We start from the raw sequence: 21219 nt of genomic DNA, 5'->3' as shown, positions 1-21219 counted from the left end.
TGCAGGCATAACAAAGTAGCTCCACTAGTATCGTAACGTCTTACCATAGACACGCCACTGGGTCATCCATCACATGTATTTAACCTAATTTAAGTGTCGAGACCTGAACTACTTTTGATGACTAGGTCATTTACAAAATGTCATAGGTGAAAAAAAATACTTTTGTTCCCTTATTTGGGATGTCATAAATATTTTTCAAAGACCCACCATGCTGGACGTGATTTCACCAAGTACAAGAAGTTCCTGGAACAACATTCCAATCAACCAATCAGGTTTGAGGGATCCTTTTTCAGGAGATGTCTGTTTATTAGGTTAGGTGCTCCTACACCCTTGAAAATTAGATATCATACCCACTGATTTGAGGAATGCATTTTGGGTAGGGTTAGGGCTAGGGATTGGGATACATTTTTATTTTTGGACAGTAATGTTGATCCAAAATCATGTCTTATTTGGCTAAATCACGCCGACTGACTGATCACATATGCTTAATCTGTCTAAAATACAATATTTTCAATAGAAGATTTTACAAGAGAGAAAGAGAGAGATTAATATTTTATTGGTGCCCATCATGATATAACAAGAACTAGACCTTGGACACACAGACATTATGCGTCCTCTGATTGAATGTCCAGCCCCAGGACATCGTTTATGTTGTTGTATGAGTAAGATTCATCCTTCTCTAATGTACTTGAGTCTATCATGGTTGTGCACTGACTGTGTGTCTCTGAACCACAGCTGATGACTGATAGCATCGGAACTATAAAGTCCAACTAAAATGTTATCACACTTTATGAAATTCAATAAATGAGAAGCGATGAAGACGAGCAATGCATAATGTTTTATTTGACATTTGAGGTATTACTGGACACTGTATGTTCTTTTATTGCTGTAAAAAGCAAAGCACAGTAAAGAAACACATTCCAGAAAGCTTGTTTGGTTGAACTGAATTTAAGGCACCATAGGCATATTTCAGCATGACACTTAAACACAAATTTATGTGTTAGTGGACTGAAAATATATCTATTACAATGATCTGAGCAAAGGTACTGATAATGTTGCACTTACAGGCTTTGCTGTAATAGCTATTAAGAATAAAAAAAAAAGTTTTCATTTATGCATATCAAGTGGTATAAGGCCTCTTAACCTCTGTCTCTCCTGTTTTTGTATTTATTCATCCTGTCCTTTACCCTGCAGAGCCCCCAGAAGGCCATTGGCAGTAGTAAAGAGATTAATAGGAGAGGAGCCATCTGTAATAAGAGTAGACTTCAGACCCAAAGACTGCAGGAGCTTCACCTGGAAGAGAACATGGTAGATGTCAGACAAATGGTTTTATTGTGTTATTTATCCCATCGACAGAATATTGAAATGATCCAAAGCCAGAACAGAAAGATGCTAATTTTCTTTCCCAATGCTGACTTACCTGCAGTTCGGGCCCTGCTCGGGCCATTTCCTTCAGGGTTTCTGTGCCCAGGTTCTCCATCAACTCCTTGAAGCGCCGGCTCTCAATCTCTGCCAGTTTCTGCTGCTTCCCTATCTCTAGGTTGTCCATCTCCTTCTTGTAACCCAGCTCCTGCTCACGTGCCTTACACAGACGGGCCAGCTCAGCGTCCTGGCACACAGAGGAGAGGAAAACGGTTCAAACTCTAACAGGGTAAGAACAGAAAACGATGAGAACCAGCAAAGTCTGGAAGACGTACAGCCTCGATTTTCTGGGCCTCTGCTTTGAGCTTGGCCTCTTCGACTGCTGCCTCTCCTTGTATACGAGCCGCCTCGGCTCTAGATTGTGCCTCAGCCTTCGCCGCTCCGGTACTCTCCACTGCAGCACTGGAAAACACACGCACTGATTATTGACCACGAAAACGGCAATGAAAAACTTTAGCATAGCACTGGCCCTTACGGTGAATTCACCTCTGAGCCTCCAGCTCAAGCAGCTCCTTCCTGGCTTTCTCTGCCTCTGCCTGGTCTGTGATCTTCTGCCTCTCCAGGCGACCCCGAGCCTCCTGCTCCAGACGCTCTGCCTCGTGTCTGAAAGAAGGAACATTTATGTAAATGGGCATGACAGACAAATACATGTGGAAAATTAGGTAATCTGACAGAGTAACAGAAGCTTGAGTCTTCTCTAAAAAACAACACCAGAGTAAAGCATTGTTTATGTAAAGTGATTGACTGACAAAAGAATTTTCACCCCAAAATTACAATTCTGTTATCATTTACTCACCCTCATGTCATTTAAAACCTATATGACTTACTTTCTTTTGTGGAACATAAAATAAAGTATTTTGAAGACTGTTAGCAACAAAGATACTATTTAATGAATTCTGATCATTTTCAACAGCTTTAAATTATTTTTGTGATATTTTCAAATCCAAAGTTTGCCTTAGAATAGTTAGCACATCATGTAATTAATTACATTGTAATCAATAATAATTATTAGGCTATTTTGTTTTTTTACCTTTAAGTACAACAATCTGATTGCTCACGAAAAAAATTAAATCAACAGATCATGATTTTAGGTCATTTAAAATGTGTTTTTTGACTTGACAAAGTCGTTACATACATTGGCGTGAGTTGTTACCTTATTTTATTTTATTGGTCTTTCCATGAATGCCATTTTGTTGATTCAGACTAATTAGTGAACAATGATTAAGCACAAACACAAAAAAAGGAGGAATTTATCATACAAACCAATCAAACACAAAAAAGGAGGAATTTATCATACAAACCAATCAAACACAAAAAAAAGAGGCGTTTTTGCTCACACCCAAGAAAATCTGTGGGGGATTTCCCCCAGACACATTCTGGGGACACCAGAGGCTTATATTATATTGAAGGGAAATGCCCCTGCAGTAAAGGTCATAAAGAGAGTGAGGTAAAGCGTAGCGTGCAGCAGCCTCCTGTGAATTGGTGGTGATTTCGATGGCTAGTTGCACACTCTTCTGCAGGGCGTCACGGGTGCGCTGGTCCACCGGCTCCACAGACTGGATGTCCACGCTGCTGATGACTAGCCCGTTCTGATTGAAGCGCAGACTGGACCGCACCGCAAGCTTCTCATCAAAACCAAAGACGGCCGAACAGATGATCCTGTTGGAGTTCTGAAAGAAATAGACGCACGTGATCAGAGCAGAGAACGTAAAACAAGATGCAGGCGTGGTTTTAAAGTCAGGGGTTTATGCAACTAAGCCAGACTTTTTAAACCATTTCAAAAGTATCAGTATTTTGTGATGAAACTGGAGCCCTGTTCACACAAAGAACAATAACTATAAAAGATAGCCATAACGATATTAGTGTCCACATCAGCGGACAATATCATCTGCTTATTCTTAGCACATCCAAAGGATGGTTTCTGATTTGGGTGTCAATGTTTGTATTGCTCATCAGCTGGAAAAAATTCTGAAGACCGTTCCTATGATATAATTTCTGTGCGTTTTATCATTATAGTTGTAGGTGTTATTCTAGACAGATCTCTTTACTGTTGGTCACATGTTATGAAGGATTTTTTCTTGGTGGAAGGAACACATTCTGTTGAAAACTGATACATGTATGAATGCCTCATAATTGTCACACCCCTGTTTTGTGTGTTTTAATTTTTCATGTGCCATGTGTGACCTAGTTCCTAGTCTTCTGTCTTTTAATGTCCCCTTTATAAGTTTGATTGTGTTTAGTGTAAGTTTGTCTGGTCTCGTTGATATATACGTGTGGTTGCTCCCCTTCTGTGTGGAATTGCCTTGGCTTTGTTAAATGTTATGTCATCTTTGCGCGCTCCTTCCCACAGCACACCATGACAATAATATGAAAAAAAAGCCTAAACCTCTCTGCCAGAAGGTATAAAAGGCCCCCTGACCCCACCGAACATCAGCTAAAGACCACAAAATTGTTAAATTAACTATCTTAGTAAATCCTAAAGAATATATTGTCATTTTAAGATGCTATAGTTTCTTAAACCAATTATTAAATCGGTGCTTCTTGTGGGTTTTTTTTTTTTGTACATTTAGAGTCAATTTTTGTATGAAAGTTCTTGGTGAATCATTATTTTGATTAGTATAAAAAGGTACATTAGGAACAAATGATTAAAGCTGTCAGTCATGCGAGTTTATTTTTGTAAAAATGTAAGAAACATTTGTGGTCTGTATATTCTCTGATGTATTTTTTAAACAATGTTGTACTGTCCAAAAGAAAAAAAAAACAAAACAAAAAAAGTCATTATTTATCGATTTCAGGCAAGTTTCTTTTAAAATGTTATTGGCTTACGTGTACCAATGCCTTTTATGGGACCAATATATAACACCAAAACAGAAATAGATCCCATCAAAGGATGATCTTCTGTCAAACAGCTGTCTTCTGCATTTACTGGTACGGCTGTGATGTATTGGATCTGGTGAAAAACTTTTCACCATTTCATCTAAAAAGACTGTGATCTGTATTTTAAAAGTAAATTCTGTTGTTCCTTATACTATATCATATCAGCTACTAACATGTTATACCACATTGTGAATAAAATTCAGCTATTAGCATCATAGTCATCTTTTATGTCGTCTGGCTTTTCTTTTTAAAGGCTTTATCATAAATTGGTTTTCGAAGCAAGTAACAAGTTTTCATTTCATGACTTGTTGCAACACAAGTATGGTCAAAGGTTGAGAAACTAAACCTGTAAGAAAGAAAACCATAGGCGGTAGGTGCAATAAATCTCAAAAGGTGTGTCACATACCTTGTGGAAATCGTCAAACTGCACTGAAGCAACCGCTCCTCTGATTCTGGAAGCGATGGCTTTGCACGCGTCACCCACAAAGTCTGGCACAGAGAACAGCGCCGTGGCCTTGGCCGCTTCGGCGGGAGGTTTGATATCAAAGTGCCTGACGCAGAGAGAAAAAAGAGAGGTCACTCTTCTGATCAGCTAAATTATATTGTTGAAAGAGTTTAATATCGGCTGATGAACATCCTAAGAAGTGCAGTTATTTTCAGCGAAACGCACTTCGCCTTACGATTTCAAAAGGTCTTTACAGCTCACAACAGCAAAATAATCAAAACCCACAACGATACGGACCAAGCAAATAAACAGCAAATTAGTAAAGGACAAGATAAAAATGACAAATTAATTCCCTGTTTTTGCTACAAAATGATTGCTGTGTACGAAAAGCACATACTCTCCTTTCTTAAACGCATACACATACAGACACACACTGGCACAGAAATGTGTTGTCAGTAAAACGGTTTATGTTACGATTCTAAAATGCTTCTTCAGCAAGGGGTGACACGCAAAACACAGAAAACACAAACCAAACACAAGCCAACAATAAGCACAGTACCAGTTGTAAGAGAGCTGCAGCTGCAAGCGAGCGTGATCGGCCGTCTCGATGGTGATGATGTCCGTGCAAAAGTCTGGGCCAAGCAGCAGACAAATGGTTTTGATGACGTTAGGACGTTTGGGTTTATCTCCAGAAAGGGAAAGAACTGTAAACTGCTCATCAGGTCCCAGCATCACCATCTCAGGGCCAAACACCACCCTGTGAGAGAAACCGGATGAGGAAGAGAACGAGAACGATTTACGAAATCCAAATAATAACATCGGAGCTATAAATTAATATTTTAACAATTAATATGTTAACATAAATATATAAACAAACTAAAATAAATAATTTAAAAGAAATGTAAAAAGAATAAAAGCTGAATATGAACCTAAAAGCCTTAACCATTTGGTATCACTACATACCTGGCCTTCTTCTCTCTGTAGTCATACACCTGCACGGCCGCATTGTGAGGGACACGATAGGACACCACTCTGTTTTTATCTCTCTCAGTTTGCTCAAAGTTTCTTCCTCGCTCCGAGCGGTCAGCCATCGGGTCACGGGACTGAGACAGAAGAGTCTCCACATTGGCTGGAAGCGCTTTCTCCCACAGCTCCTCATCCTGCGTTAGCATGTAGGTCTGGCCAATCACAGCACGCACCTGAGAAACAGACACAAGCTCAGCCGGGAAATAAAGCACCTTCATTTCATTAGTATGTTTGTGAGGTTTTATCCTTGAGCTTGTTTGGTTTTGTCAATATTAATTTAAATTAAAAAAAAAAAAAAAAAAAAAAAAAAAAAAAAAAAAAAAAAAAACTGTTACACAGCTCCGTAAATTTACTAAACTGAAATAACAGCTATATATATTTACAATTATATTATATATATATATATATATATATATATATATATATATATATATATATATATATATATATATATTTTTTTTTTTTTTTTCCTAACCCATATAATTTTTTGCCTTTCTGACACAAAAGTTAGAATTTTAGATAACTGTCCTAGCTACTTTTTTTCTTAAAATGAAACTGAATGGAGAAAATTTGTAAAAATATGTTTAAAAATAAATATTGGTAACACTTTATTCTTAAGGTGTCCTTGTTCTACTTGTTACTTACTATTATAATACCAATAAATGATTCATATATTTCTTATTTTAATATTCTGAAGCCATATGACAGCTGTTTGCGTGAAAAACCTGAAATTTAAGTTCCCCTCCACAGTAGCTTATAATAAAATATGATATCATTAGATGTAAACATTACAACAAATAAAGCTGTACATTTTAGTCTCTGTAAAGCATGACAACATTTTTGCCTGAACTGCTGCTTTGACTGACACTGAACTCACTATGCTCACCCCTAGACTCAAAAAATCCTCTCATTTTCCCATGTGATTATCCTAAACACTCAAATTTGATTTTAAAAAATCTTAGAAATTCAAAGAATGCATTTGGTTGAACAATTATTTGTAATCTTGCCTTTCCAGTTTTGATGTCCCGGACGTAAATGCCCTCATTCTCATCCAGCGGGATAGCATCTCGTCTAAGCAGCACCTCTACGGTGGCGGGCGGCACGTATTCGATCGGGCCGCGCAGCATCCAGCGGTCACCTGGACGCCGCTGTATTCCCCTCTTTTTGGCTTGGCTTTCCCCTTCATCTTCATCTGCCTCTTCCTGCTGAAGCATCGAGGAGGGGGGAGGAGGGGTGAAAGAAAGATGGAGGGCGGAGTAACAAAGGCAAACATTAGTGTAAGGTGGGGAAGGACACTGTAGCACAAGTGGCATATGATCAGACTGTGTGTGTGTGCGTGTGTGTGTGCGTGTGTGTGTGTGCGTGTGTGTGTGTGTGTGTGCGTGTGTGTGTGCGTGTGTGCATGAGTGTGCAAGTCAAGGTGAACAACAAAAAAAAAAAAAAAATGGGGATTGCAAAAGATTAAAATCATATTTATTAAAAAAAATGAAGATGGGAATAAAAATATTCATAAAAGGGATGGGGAAAAAAAAAGATAATGAATTAACGAAGGAAGCGATCCTCCCCTCTGCCTGCCATATCAGTGCTCTTAATGTCAAATGAGTTATTGTTAAATTTACATTCACACAATATATTCACTGATCCAGAGTCAAGTTCTTCCTGTTCATACCATTTATGACAAGGTGATTTGTGAGTCTTAAAAGCTCTCTAAACACAAACCTTGTTCACAAACAGAAAACCAAGTGGGTGAAAAAGCGCTCTCTTGTCTTATCGTATAAACAAAGACAAAAATTTGGAGAATGCTGCAAAGAATTATTTGAATTATTGAGGACAAGGGGCAACGGCAGCACCCAGTGAAACAGGTAACGTCTGCAAACACAATCCACCCACTCTCTGTGTGTTTTCTTTTGTTTGGAAATCTCCAACAGCCTAATCAGTCTACACCCTGCATTTCCACTCATTTACCTCCTTGTTTGAATACTGTTTGAATGAATCAGAGCTCTCTTCTTTCTTTCTAGTGCAGGGCACAGGTGTTCACGACCTGCACATACAGCTGATCGTACACTCCGTATCTAGTTAGTTAATTATGTACTAAACGAGTGATTTTAGTAATTCATTACAGATGATCAAGCATGTCCTTTACCCCCTCGGTGTCAATGAAGGCTTCGACAGCACGGAGCACGAGGCCCTCCTCCTCTGACAGAACATACACATCCTGAATGCCGTTCTCCAAATGCTCTCCTGGCCGGAGGAAGAACGAACGCTCACCCTGTGAGACGAGGAGAAAGAGAGAAACGGGATGAAAGTTTCACATGAACTTTACACTGCAAGTTACTTTTAATGAGAAATCTAAAATATATAGTACATGTACTGTTCTGTTAGAACGTACAGTGGCTTCAAAATACAGCAAAAAAACTTAAGCAGCCAGTGACAATTATTAATCAGCACATTATGATTAGGTTATAAGAGTAGAGGCTGCTCAATATTTTTAAATGTCTGGATACATTAACCATGCTTAAAAAGTTGTGCACTTCATTGCATCAGATTACTATAGGTACAATTAAATATTATTAATAGCAATAAGATGGGTTAGGAAAAAATATTTCAATTTCAAATAAATTATTTCTATTTATCAAAGAACCCTGAAAAATGTACCACAGTTCCTACAAAATATTAAATAAAAATAAGACATTTCTTTAGCAGCAAATCAAATCAAAGCAGATAGAATGATTAGAATGATATATTATAATTAAATATTATATTTTATTATATTATAACGCTGAAGATTATGCTGAAAATTCAGCTTTCCCATCACAGGAATAAATTACATTTTAAAATATATGCATCAATATCGCAGATTTTTGTGTTAAATTTACAAAATGTAAAAAGTGTAACATCTGTTACACATGCATATGGTAATCATGTTGAGTTTTAATAGATTTATATTTGACAAAACCTACAAAAACGTTTGCTCTCATTTTCATTCACATAGTTTCATTCATATATTTTTAAATGTGCGACTAAAAGAGTTCTACATTAGGCCCATGTTCATGTAGCGCAGCAGCCTTCAATGTAATTATGGGTTTCATTATCAGGCACTTAACACTAAAAGCTGTAATTTTCCTCAGTTGAAACCACAGAACGATCCGCTCACCTTCACCACTCTCTTCTGTCCGAGCTGAGGTTTCCCATCAGCCCCCACGGGGTCCAGGACCACGCAGTACTGCCTGCTGTTCAGAGTAGTCACGTCCACCACCCCGACAACCTCCTCAGCCACAGAGGGAATGTGAGCCTCACGGTCCGCCACGGTCACCAGCCACTCTTCTCCGGTGCGCCGCTCTCGGCCCGCGGCGTCACGGAACGGGCGAAGGGCACGCACGTGCAGAGCTTTCTAATGAAGGCAGTTGACAAGCAGTGTAATAAGCTACAAGCAATTAATAAGCCTGGGGCCGAAGCTGTGACTTCATTAGTGAAGAGCTTTCGTCCTTAATCACTATGTGCTATACGTTAACCTTTCTCTTGAACCAATTAACCCCCCAGTCCCTTGTTACCCGTCTACTCAAATTTGAACTGAGAAATAAAACATGCTAATGGCAACTACGAGGAAAGGGACAGAAGAGGGTACCTTGTCCGTGAGGATGAAAGCATTGACGATATCCACCACCTCTTCGTGAGCTCCAGGCAGATAAGCCCCCACCTTACTCACCTGCCATTCCTCTCCTGAAACACAAACAGTTTCAGCCATAGCTATTTGAAATGCAAAATATGAACTGTGGCTAACTTTGTTTGCCTGTACAAGGAATGGCCACTGACTTTTTAAAATAGGGTCATACAAGTTTTTGAACAGCACAAGGGTGGGCAAGTAATGATAATTTGAATGTTTTGAACTCTCTCACAAACCAGTAACTCTTTGCACTCCACTGCGGTCACGGCCCTCTTTGCGCGCTCTGAGGCGAATGGCCTGATTCTCTCTGATCACCGTGGCTTTTATGACTTCAAGTACCGCCACCTCCTTCCTGGGAATGTATGTTCCTGCCGGAAAATGAAACGCTCACCAGGTTAGACATCTTACAACATATGATGTCACCTATAATCCATGCATACATTACATACATAATAATAATTCCTGAACAAGCTGCTGGTGGACTCAAATTTGACTCCCATTCACACTCCTTTAAATGCCTTTCCAGAAAATGTTTGTCTTCATTCACTGGCTTCATTCAGGTATGTAAGAGCTACTTTTAACAATCCATTCAAGTCCCATCTCACATATTTTCTCAGTAAAGAATTCACCAGTTCACCGTTTTCTCATTAAACACCCTGTTGTCATATTACTATGGAAAGTTGTGCGGCAAACAACATCTCATGTTGACTTAAGGTTTAATCTATTAATTGTTCCACAGCTGACTGCCTTTAGAAAAGTGCATAAAAAAAATCTGAAAAACAGTGCTAAATAGATTTATGACCATGGTGAATCAATACAGTGACAGCTGTGTTAGTGTTTAATGTTTGTTATTCTGACGTTTTGCAGGTTTATCATTGTGATGAAGAGTAGAGCCTGTGCGTAGGTTGAAGAAGGATAAACTACTTTGATGATAACTAGTACTTAACCATAAAGCAAAATGAGCAAACAATATTATCAATGAGTTAGTCGATTAAATAAATGGATTTTTGTATTAACTGAATCTTTCAGTTAGTTTACTTGCAGTGCATGCAAAACTAAATGGGCAAAAAATCTTTTTGAAGTTATCTGGCCTTCACTCATCATGTGTAGGACACTAAACACTGAAGAGCGTTCTTCTATGCACGGTAGCATTGCAACATGAGGAACCACTTTGCTGCCTTTTATTTTCTTCTGAACTTCACTATTTTGAACCGTCATATGCTTTGAGCAGCTGAAGTGGTCCAGGCTAGCACACCAAACTCTGTAATGCCAATGTTAGTTGTGCAGCAGTGGTACCTGGACCCTCAAACAGCCACTCGTCTCCCGCTACCCTCTTGTCTCCTCCCTCCTCTTCAAAGTCCAGCAGGGCCTGCAGACGCAGGGCTGTGTCCGGATACACAATCTGCAGTGTCGTCACATCCTGTGAAAGAGAAATAGGCCAAGTGTTTACTAACAATAATAAGAAGTAGAAGAAGAGGAAAATGGTAATAATTATATTTATAATGTAAAATAATAATAATCATAATAAATAATGATTAGAGATCTGCTGCAAAATGGTGTTCGTTGTATTCTAGTCAACATGAGCTGATGGAAAAAACGTAGGTGTGACTCAGATTGAAACAACCACCACCTGTTAAAAACAACCATAAGTCTGAGCTCTTAAGCCACAAGCCGCAAAGCAACACATTTCTCAGCCTCATACCTTCTGAATCTCTTCACCAGGGTAGAGGGGGAACGGGTCCTGGGTCAGGCGGATCTCCAGGTCAGCATGTCTGAGCTTAGCTTGGCCTGATGCATCAAACTGAACTTGGCCTTCATCGTTACGGGCAACAGGGTTGAGCACAACACAATAGTGCCTGGGCGGCACCATGATCATACGGACGGGGGCGAACAAGACCCTGAGAGAAAACAGATTTCAGTAAATCACGTTATATCAAGACACATACACTCTCGTTCAAAAGTATGGGGTCAGTACAGTTTTTGCACTTTATATTCAACAAATGTCATAGTAAAGACATGTGGCTAAATATTTCTAACAAATGCTACTGTCTGGAACTTAAGCAATCAAAGAAGCTTAAAAAAAACATGATCACGGTTTCCACAGAAATATTATGCAGTTTTTACTATTTCTGAAGGATCATGCGACACTGAAAATTCAAGTAATGATGCTGCAAATTAATCTTATAAATTATAAAAATACATTAAAAAATAAACTTATTATTTCACAGTTTTCTGTGTATTTTCGATCAAATAAATGCAGCCTTGGTAAAGTCAAAAACATCTGAAAACAAATCTTAATAACCCCTGACTTTTGAGCTCAACTGAGTCATTTGTTTTTGTAGAAATAACTGCGAAAATTTGAGATGAGGTATTTTCAAAGAAGAGTGATCAAATAAACCGACAGGCTAAAAATAAATCTACGAAATATACAACACTGACCTAACAATGTTAATAAACAGCTGTTGTTTGAATTGTGTGCAGTAGAGGATTTGAAAAAGGCCTGATTACACACCATGTGTCCCAGCAACTCCCTCATTCATCACAGCTTGAAACCGGACACGCAAATGTCATACGCATAATGCAGCAGCTTAGCCACTTTGTGTACAATAAAATTAAGAAGCTATTTAGACCTGTATTTCAAGGGCTGTTGCATAATACAGTAGTGAACTTGCTGTTCTCCAGGTTACCTCTCATTGTCCTGGCGTATATAGGTGAGAGGGCCCAGCTCCACCCGAGCAATGTTGGTGTTCTGATCCAACACATGGATGTAGTGGTGAGGCGGGATCCTGATGATTGAGGCACCAAGCAGCTGATCAGCGTCCATGTTTCTTCCCACTGTTGCTCCTCACAAACTCAAATTTAAAAAAAATGTGAGATTAGTGACCAAAATGCAGTAAAAGGATGTGATAATCTGCGCATGCAACTACTTCAGGGCCATGAGATATTGTCTCCGTTCACATCAGTTTGCACTATTCATGGAAAATCCAATAATATAAAGGTCAGCAGAATTGGTTGCTCATGAGCGAACACACCTCGGCATCTTATCTCTTTTTGGACAATTTCGTGATAGCTCTGCCAAGGGTCAGATGACAACACTTAGCTTTTCAAATGGGATTAAAACTGATAAAATTCTGATAAGTCCTTGACATCATCAAGACTAAATTATAGATTTGTTTTTATTATTTAGTAGGAAGAAAAGTACGTCAATCAAAATTCTCACAAACACAAATGTTGCCCAACACTTCATCGCTCCTTCCCCTAAACTAGTGATATCAGGTAGTTTAGCTGGTAATTTATTAATCTATTAAAAGATTAATAATGCCATGCAGCCTAACTGTTAAAGAAGAAAGTATATATCTACATTAACCCCTTCAGACTGTGTGTGCATTGTATAGGACATCCCTTTTCTCTGGTGTTTATTTATTAATTGCCACACAACTTTTATTGGATTAGGTGCTACAAAGAGCATATTAACGTGAAATTAAGATAAGAAAAATTTGGCATAATTTTAACTATTATATTTATATCCTAGAACGTTATCATTAAAGGTTGTACTGTTTCAGTGAGAAACCGGAGACTGTTATGTGGTCATAATAATATTATTGCAGCATTACATTTCAGTCTTTATGCTGTATGCTGTCACTGCACTTCTTACCTGGCTTTGGCTGACAGTGAAATGACTAAAAACATCTGCGTATGATGCTTATTATTTATGGATACATTGAAAACGATCAAAACGACATCCCCGGTCAACATTTTGTGCTTGTGGCTGTAATGTGCATACGCAGGCATACACAGCCCACTCTACATAGCAACACCCAGAAAACAAACACGTTAGTCTGAAGGTAATCGATCAGATCTTCCGCGTGCCGTGACGTCGGGTACGGGGGCCGGCCGTGTTCAAGGTGCGCCAATAGTACAACGCGTTAGTCTGAGGATGAACGCGGAAATCACACAATTACATTAATCCAATCTAGCACTTTCACGATTTAAAGAACTGCAGCATCCCATGACAACCAAAAGAAACCGATTCAAAGTTTCGCGACAGATCGGCGGAAGCCTGCGATTAACGACATCCCACATGAAACTCTTCTGATTTCTGATAATATCTGATCATACGCGCGTAAAGATGAAGTTAAAGTCGCGCAGACTGCGACAGTTCGCCGCGACTGTCAGTGCTTTGCATGTGAAATCTAGGCTGTTGCTTAAAAACGCACCGTCCTCCTAGCATCAACTTTCATCATGTCACAGCTAAACAAGTTAGGTGAACCTAGCTGCCTTTCAAGACTCGTCTCCCGTAAATTTCGACATAACCTATACTCACGGTTTCAGAAGAGTGCGTCCAGCCTGAGGTCGGGTCCGTCAGTTTAATACGACTGAGTGAATGCTGCGCGATGGTTTATAATAAGAGCCCTGGTAGGTGTGTCGTCCCGGAGAAGGAGGGGTCCCTGCAGAGACCTATACTTGGAGAAAGAGTCACTGCGTCACGTGGCTTACTGTATCTGCGTGTAGAAATACATTATAGTCAGTGGTGGAGAAAATATTGAATCTGTTTCGAAACGTGAAACAACCAACAGCGTATTCGCTTTGTGACATTGCGATCAAATGCACTGCGTCCACATGATTTATGGAGAGCTCGTGCTAAAACTCCGCAACTTCCCGTTTTTGAAGAGGTTTTGGTAGACTAGAGGTTGCTTGTGAGCTACAGTCAGTATATTGGAAATATTTAATAATAAAAAATGTGAGTACACAATGCAAGGTTGTTGTTTTAAATTAATAAACAAAATACAATAGATAAATATCATAGCCAGTTTTATTATGGTACAATAGGAAGTAATTGGTCAGGTGCTGGCGAAAAGATGTGCGGAAACAAAGCCTAATTCAATACAGGATTTTCAGAGATTGAAATGCACCGAGTATTTATGCATTGTTAACTTGAATCACATGTTGTCTGTCAACTACAGTGCAGTGTTTAGAAATGTTCCGATGAAGAGGGTTAAAAACAGGACAGCAAATAGTTTGCAATCTGAAGTGATTTTGATGTAAATATGCTGGTGACATTATAAGAGGACCTCAGAGAACAGTACAAACAGTACAAAAACAAAGGCAACCCCTTTTAAACACTGGAAACGTCACAACACTACAGTGGCCGTAAACTGATCCAGACTACATGTTCTGATCCATCATACGGACGTTGTCACTGTTGTTGGGGGAATTAAATATCAAAACTTTAACAGTGCCAAAAAACAGCACGGGAAGAAAAACCCACGCTGTTGATCAGATTAGAATCTCCACGAGCAGACGTCGACAAATAACAGTTATCGTTACTCACGTGGGCGTCTTCGTCTGTGGCCCTCTGTCCAATCAGAGAAGCGCTTGTTGAAGGTTTCGCGCATGCTCAGAAGTCACCTTCTCATGTGTTTCGTACGCAAGCTCCGGTGGAGGTCACTGTGATCTATCAGTGCAGTCGGTGAGTGGTCACGTTGTAAGAAACTAGCGGTATTTTAATATGGACTAGGTGTTTTTTTATACATGTAGACCGATAATGGTAATGTGTTGTTTTGAGAGAGAAATAAGCATTATTAGCGCGTTTTGGTGGTAAAGTAGAGCGCGGCAATTGAGTGCATGCCAGTTGCAGCATTAGCTTGTAGCAGGCTAATTAAATACTTTACTACAACGGGATTATTTTTTATCCGTCCTAATTTTCTCTCATGTTATTGTTAGCGAATATATATTTTATAAGGGCAGATTAATAATTGTAAGGTTGTTTTACCAATGCCTTTCCGATTCAGTGTCTGACCCACGACAGGTTAGCACGTTTCATTGATGTCAGTGTCAAGGCTAACCAATCAGAATGGTTTAATTATTTAAACGTCTTACGGTCATAAGAGATGCCATAATGAGATGCTTAAGATGAATATGCTTCTCTCCCCAGGACTGTCACATTGCTGCCATGGCAAAGCTCTTTGAGTCTATCGGAAAGCTGGGATTGGCCTTGGCCATAGGAGGAGGTGTAGTAAACTCTTCACTTTTCAATGGTAAGTTCAGTGCTAAATCGTTTCCTAACGTACCTAATAAATCAGTGGCGTAATTGTTTTGAGTTAATAAAAATGATTATCAAGCAAAGTGTTTCTTTGCCAGGTTTTTAATTAGAAGTCGCCTAACTCTGAGGTTTTTCATTGCAGTGGATGCGGGACACAGGGCGGTCATCTTCGACAGGTTTCGAGGTGTTCAGGATGCTGTCGTTGGGGAGGGCACACACTTTCTAATTCCCTGGGTTCAGAAGCCAATCATCTTTGACTGCAGGTCCCGTCCACGCAATGTGCCTGTCATCACTGGTAGCAAAGGTGCGTCATTTATCATCAGTTATTTTATTTATTCTTTAATGTCTGCATCTTTCTTTCTCGCTGCATCACAATGTGTTGCTTTTACTAATTTAGGGAACTGCATAATGGTCTGTCTTTGTCTCTCTCAGATTTGCAGAATGTCAACATCACGCTGAGGATCCTCTTCCGGCCAGTTGCTGCACAGCTGCCGCGGATTTTCACCAGCATCGGAGAGGACTATGATGAGAGAGTGCTGCCCTCCATCACCACTGAGGTTCTGAAGTCTGTAGTGGTGAGTCTCATACATAACGCTGGGAAAACATGTCAGCTATCAAAACCAGGCAGGGCGATTGTTTGTTTGTTTTTTAAGATAAATTTTATTCTGGCTTAAAATGTCAAATTTCTAATGTTACTATTCAGAATTTTGAAGTTTCTATTCAAAGGATCCTACAAAAATGTTTCATACTTTCCACAGAAATATTAAGTAGTGAAGCCTGCACTCAGTGATGATAATTGCATTCATTAGATCATGTTTCAAGTTGAACGCTTGTGAAATAACTACTGAAATTAATATTAGTTAGGAGCGTGTCTGTGAGTTAGCATGTTCGGATGCTGCATCTGTATTGACGAGAAATTTGTTAAATAATATAAGTGACTTAACAAAAACATGCAAAATGGCGTTGTATTAGAACATGTATTCTATAGTTACAATAGAAAATACATTATGATGTTTAGAAGGTTATATATATATATATATATATATATATGTATGTATTTATTTATATTTATGAATATATAAATTAAAAGTGACTTAAAACAACTGATGTTGTAATTACAACTTTGCATTGCGTAAATTAAAATTTTACAGGAGGACTATAATTCACAAACAGTTCAGCAAGAATCTATATAAACTATATTTGTTTTTTGTTCCATTCTCTTAGCTTTACTTATAATGTATAAAGCATCAAAAAGCTTTAGAAGTAATAGGATGTTTTCTGTCTTATTTTTTTCACCCTTTTTTTAGAACATTGGCATGGTGAATTATAGACTCAAGATTTATAATCATACATAAAAAAAAAAACAAAACAGGATGATATCACCTTCGAGACAATGAGTTCGCTGGTATAAGAGGAGCACAGCTTTCTCTCGCAACCAAACAGGCACTACTAGCCAATCAGATTATTTTGTTCTTATAAACACAAGATGCAGAAAGTGTGCAAACAGAGTCACAGCCGCGATGAATGGAGAAGCGCATCTCCATCTATAAGGGTAGGGAAGAACTAGTTAAAATGCAGCAGCTCAGCTCACGTCATCTCCATAAGAACAATATGATTTTAACAAATTTACCTGGATTCATGTTCATGTTGTCCATAGGTATATTGCATTATGTATTTTAACAGTGTTGTTCAATAATACCATGTAATTACAGTTTTAATGTTTTATTTGAGCCAAAGTCTTGTTTTAAAAGGTGTTTTATTAGTTTTAGTTTAATTGTGGGTTGTTTGTAAACTAATCCACTGTAAAAAAAAAAAAAAAAAAAAAAAAAGTGATGTACAAAAGTTCATTCACTCTTTCTTAATGTTTGTAATGTGTATTGTGTGAATCAGTGGGCGGGGCTAAAGCAGTGATGTAGAAGCAGGCGTTGATCTTCTGTAGAGGCAGTGTTTATCCACACTATTATGCTATATTATTCCTCAAACTGTTATTTGACAACTTACAAGATGGTTTTTAGTGTACAATAACCTCTTATGTCAAAAAAAATTTTTTTTTTATAGAAAACAGTTCCTTTAAATTGTTATTTTACATTTTTACTTCAATTGTTCAATTAGTGAAATGTAGCCTTGTTGAAAGCCCTGTTCTTTTGAACAGGAGTGTATACTGGGCAGAAAATATAGTTTAAACAGTGTTTTAATGTATGTAAATTTTTTTCCCAGGCCCGTTTTGATGCCGGTGAGCTCATCACTCAGAGAGAGCTGGTGTCCAGGCAGGTCAGCGAGGATCTGACAGAAAGAGCATCCACCTTTGGCCTTATTCTAGATGACGTCTCCTTGGTAAAAACCTCTGCTTTTCTCTCTTTCTGTTTTTCTTCACTGCCGTGCCTCACCTTAACATTTTCCCCTCCCCTCAGACACATCTGACGTTTGGCAAGGAGTTCACGGAGGCTGTTGAGATGAAGCAGGTTGCACAGCAGGAGGCTGAGAGAGCTAGGTTTGTTGTAGAAAAGGTAAGAGCCTACATACACCAACTCTTACATGGTTTAAGTAGAAGTGTAAGCAAAATATTCAGACTCTTGGTGTTGTAAGTGATGCATAGAATCAAATACTAAAAGCATCAACTAAATAAAATGTGCATTTTGCTTGGTGAAAAATATATAATAATTTACCTAAATAGTTTGGAATATTTTGCTTATGTTAAAATATTAGCAAAATAATTATTTTAAAGAGTCTCTTATTGTCATCAACACGTTATTATTTATTTTATTGTAAAACCGTTAAATAGTAATGCGAAATATTACAATTTAACATAAGCTGATTTTTCAGCTGTGATTTATTATACTTTTTTTTTTCCCCAAATAAAAGTTCATAACAACAACATTTATTTAAATCTTTTGTAACATAAAAATGTCTCTACTGTCACTTTTGGTCAGTTTAATGCATCCTCCTCATAAGCATTTCTTGAAAAAAGTGATCAACCTCACACAAACAGTTTTTTTTTGGCTTATAGATATGTATACTTACATTAAAATATTATTTTTATTTCAGTAAAATGAACACATACATTGATTTCTAAACTCTAAAATGCTGTTTTAGTTGTCCACAAGCAACAGGTGGTTTAACATTCTCTCTGTGTTTGTGTCCCAGGCAGAGCAGCAGAAGCAGGCGGCCATTATATCAGCGGCAGGAGACTCTCAGGCTGCGCTGTTGATCGCTAATTCTCTGGCAGAAGCTGGTGATGGCCTGGTGGAGCTGAGAAAGCTGGAGGCTGCAGAGGACATCGCCTTCCAGCTCAGCCGCTCACGCAATGTTACCTACCTCCCGTCTGGACAGGGAACGCTGCTTCAGTTACCACAGTGATAGGGAAACTAAAGACACACACACACACATACTCGCTTCACTTCTTCTTCTTCTGCTCTAAGCTTGGCTACTTTCAGAAAAGGTGATGTCTGTAGAATCTGATCAGCCTATAGGCAAATTTTAAAGAGACTAAAATACCCTGTGTTTTTCTCTCTTTTAGTTCAAGGGCTTTTTTGCTCTCTTCCTGAAAGTATGAACTGCCACAGGGTGGTTTCAGTATTTTCTAAGAGTGAAGGAGAACCCAGGGGAAGAGTCTGTGTGTATGTAAATGTGCTCCAGGTGCATATATTTGCATTTGGAGACATTTTCTTGGCTAAATGCGAGTCGATGTTGTTTGAAACCCATACACGGAAATTGATCTACATGCCATGCAAAGCTAAATTAAATTATACATTCATAAGTAGTGAGTGCTGGATGATTGACACATCGCACCATCTGCTCCTGCCGGAACGACTGTTGTTTTTGGGTTTGAATGTGTTTTTGTTGTTGTATGTGGCAGAAGGAATGCCCTTGTTTAACAAGTGGTGAATGGATAAAATAATCAATAAACAATTGTTCATTTATACTAAATCAAAATACAGTTGAATGCCTCTCATTATAGAGATCTGTTATAGTTTCCAGACATATAAAAAATTTTAATGTTATATAGGCCGATTTTTATCTGGTTGTAAAGCACACTTCAGAGGGCAAATGTGCTTCTTGGTGTCCACTAGAGGGCATTTCTGAAGGAAAAAAATGCTGACCCTGAATAATATAAAGAAAATTACTAAATGTTTATTCATTAATTGAACTGTAGTTATTCTAATATACAGATTTTCTTTATTGGGAAAAAAATAAACATCTACATGGTTTATTTTAACCTTTCTTGACACATATTATAGGCTAAATATATGTGTTGTTTTTTTTCAGAGATTTTCTTTATATTTTATAATTTACACCTGTTCTTTTTTTTTAATCTCATATTCTTTGCCATTGTTTTGTCAGACATTAACTTCACTGCAGGAGCACAGTGTACACAGGAAAGAGTAATTACATTTCTGCTGCATGAGTACTGCATACTAAAAAGATGAGAGAAGCACATTAAATAAAGAAGTTAAGTGTGGAAATCATAGAATTTACTATTTTAGACTTCACAGACAACAGTCTTCACACACAGGATGTTGATGTTTCTTTCCTGTTTTACACTTGTGCTCAAAACACATTTGTGGGCATCTACGACACAAAAAAATTTCTTTGACGTGTTCCAAATGATCTGGAGTTTGAATAAATTGTACAGAGTTATGTAAACTCTTACTATGCACTCTTGTTGACCGATTGCTATGAAACAACCAGAGGACACTATTCTGAGAAATGATGATAGATACTTTGTACATGATTGCAAAATTCACAGATTCGGGTATCCACAGACTTAGACTATAAAGCATGCAATAAATACTTGCAAAAGGAGTGTAAACTGTGCAGTACGTAAATAAAGTGCATAGTATACAGTGTGCAGTACAGAACAGTGGGGAAAGTCAGCACTGGCTGTTTCCCTGCTGAGTGGCATTAAAAAGCCGCATGGCATGGAGCAGGAAAGACCTTCTCAGTCTGCGTGTGGAGCAGTCCTTCACTGAAACGGTTCAACTGTTTGAACAAACAACAGTTCGCACCAACCGGAGGACACTATTCTGAGAATTCAAATGTTTAATGTAGTCCGATATCGTTGATTCCATCATGAATAATGTGAGAGTCACTCTGACTGAGCTCTCTCGGACCTGTTTGTCAGTTATCAACGCTATAGATGGAAGGCAGATGAAGATCGTAGACTGTATTAATGGTTTAGATGAGGCTATCGGGTGTCATCCCTGGACAGGTGTAAGTACAGCAAACGCTACAGTCACAGAATACCAAACACACCCACTTTTTAATATGATATTAAAGTAATATCATGGAGGGCAGTTACTGAACACTGAATATCAGAATGGCCTTGTGTCACAGGTAATAATGGCCATGCTGATATTTAATGTGAGTAATGGCATGCTGGAAATATTTTATTCATGAGATTATGGCATGTGAATGCCAATTTGCAAAGTCATTATCACAAGTAGAAAACGTTTCTTTCATTTATAGGGACAACACACATTCAGCAACATTTCTGTAAAGGTGCCCGTGTTAGCCAGCTGTTTTTTTTGTTTTTTTAAACTGCAGTCATATACCCTTTAAAATAATAATAATAATAATAAACACAATAACAACAAACTTTTCACTCAGTTAGCCATCATTAACCATACATGTATTACAATTATACATGCATACAATTTTGGGTTAATAAAATAACACACACCTGCACTGTGTTTAAACTATTTTTAAAAAGCACAACAAACATTTAATACTTATAAAGTAATC

General features: G+C 38.3%; 2 protein-coding genes across 3 annotated transcripts; one reads left to right on the top strand and one right to left on the bottom strand.

Moving 5' to 3' along the window:
• Window positions 1-819: 819 nt before the first annotated feature.
• Window positions 820-13907, bottom strand: LOC122341693 (major vault protein). Of its 2 annotated transcripts, none has more exons than XM_043235236.1 (17): window positions 13759-13907; window positions 12122-12286; window positions 11137-11332; window positions 10731-10854; window positions 9671-9802; window positions 9396-9490; window positions 8925-9161; window positions 7914-8039; window positions 6778-6975; window positions 5708-5943; window positions 5304-5501; window positions 4706-4850; window positions 2881-3092; window positions 1909-2025; window positions 1698-1824; window positions 1421-1609; window positions 820-1293 (listed from the first exon to the last, which is right to left on the bottom strand). In XM_043235236.1, exons 2-17 carry the CDS (start codon window positions 12256-12258, stop codon window positions 1168-1170), a joined length of 2595 nt encoding a protein of 864 aa, XP_043091171.1. In that variant the 5' UTR covers window positions 12259-12286; window positions 13759-13907; the 3' UTR covers window positions 820-1167. The 2 variants fall into 2 exon arrangements, with proteins under 2 accessions (XP_043091171.1, XP_043091172.1); XM_043235237.1 differs by having other exon boundaries at window positions 1909-2026; window positions 2882-3092; window positions 6778-6972.
• An 862-nt stretch (window positions 13908-14769) lies between these two features.
• On the top strand, window positions 14770-19410 carry phb (prohibitin). The gene is made up of 7 exons (XM_043235859.1): window positions 14770-14904; window positions 15370-15472; window positions 15620-15781; window positions 15910-16052; window positions 17695-17811; window positions 17889-17984; window positions 18622-19410. The coding sequence occupies exons 2-7, from the start codon at window positions 15388-15390 to the stop codon at window positions 18832-18834; spliced, it is 816 nt and encodes a 271-aa protein (XP_043091794.1). The 5' UTR covers window positions 14770-14904; window positions 15370-15387; the 3' UTR covers window positions 18835-19410.
• Window positions 19411-21219: the final 1809 nt, after the last annotated feature.

This window comes from Puntigrus tetrazona, chromosome 3 (assembly GCF_018831695.1).
Source record: "Puntigrus tetrazona isolate hp1 chromosome 3, ASM1883169v1, whole genome shotgun sequence".
In the NCBI taxonomy this organism is placed as follows: domain Eukaryota; kingdom Metazoa; phylum Chordata; class Actinopteri; order Cypriniformes; family Cyprinidae; genus Puntigrus; species Puntigrus tetrazona.
Note: the sequence above shows the minus strand (reverse complement) of the source record. Positions and strands in the feature narration are given on the sequence as shown.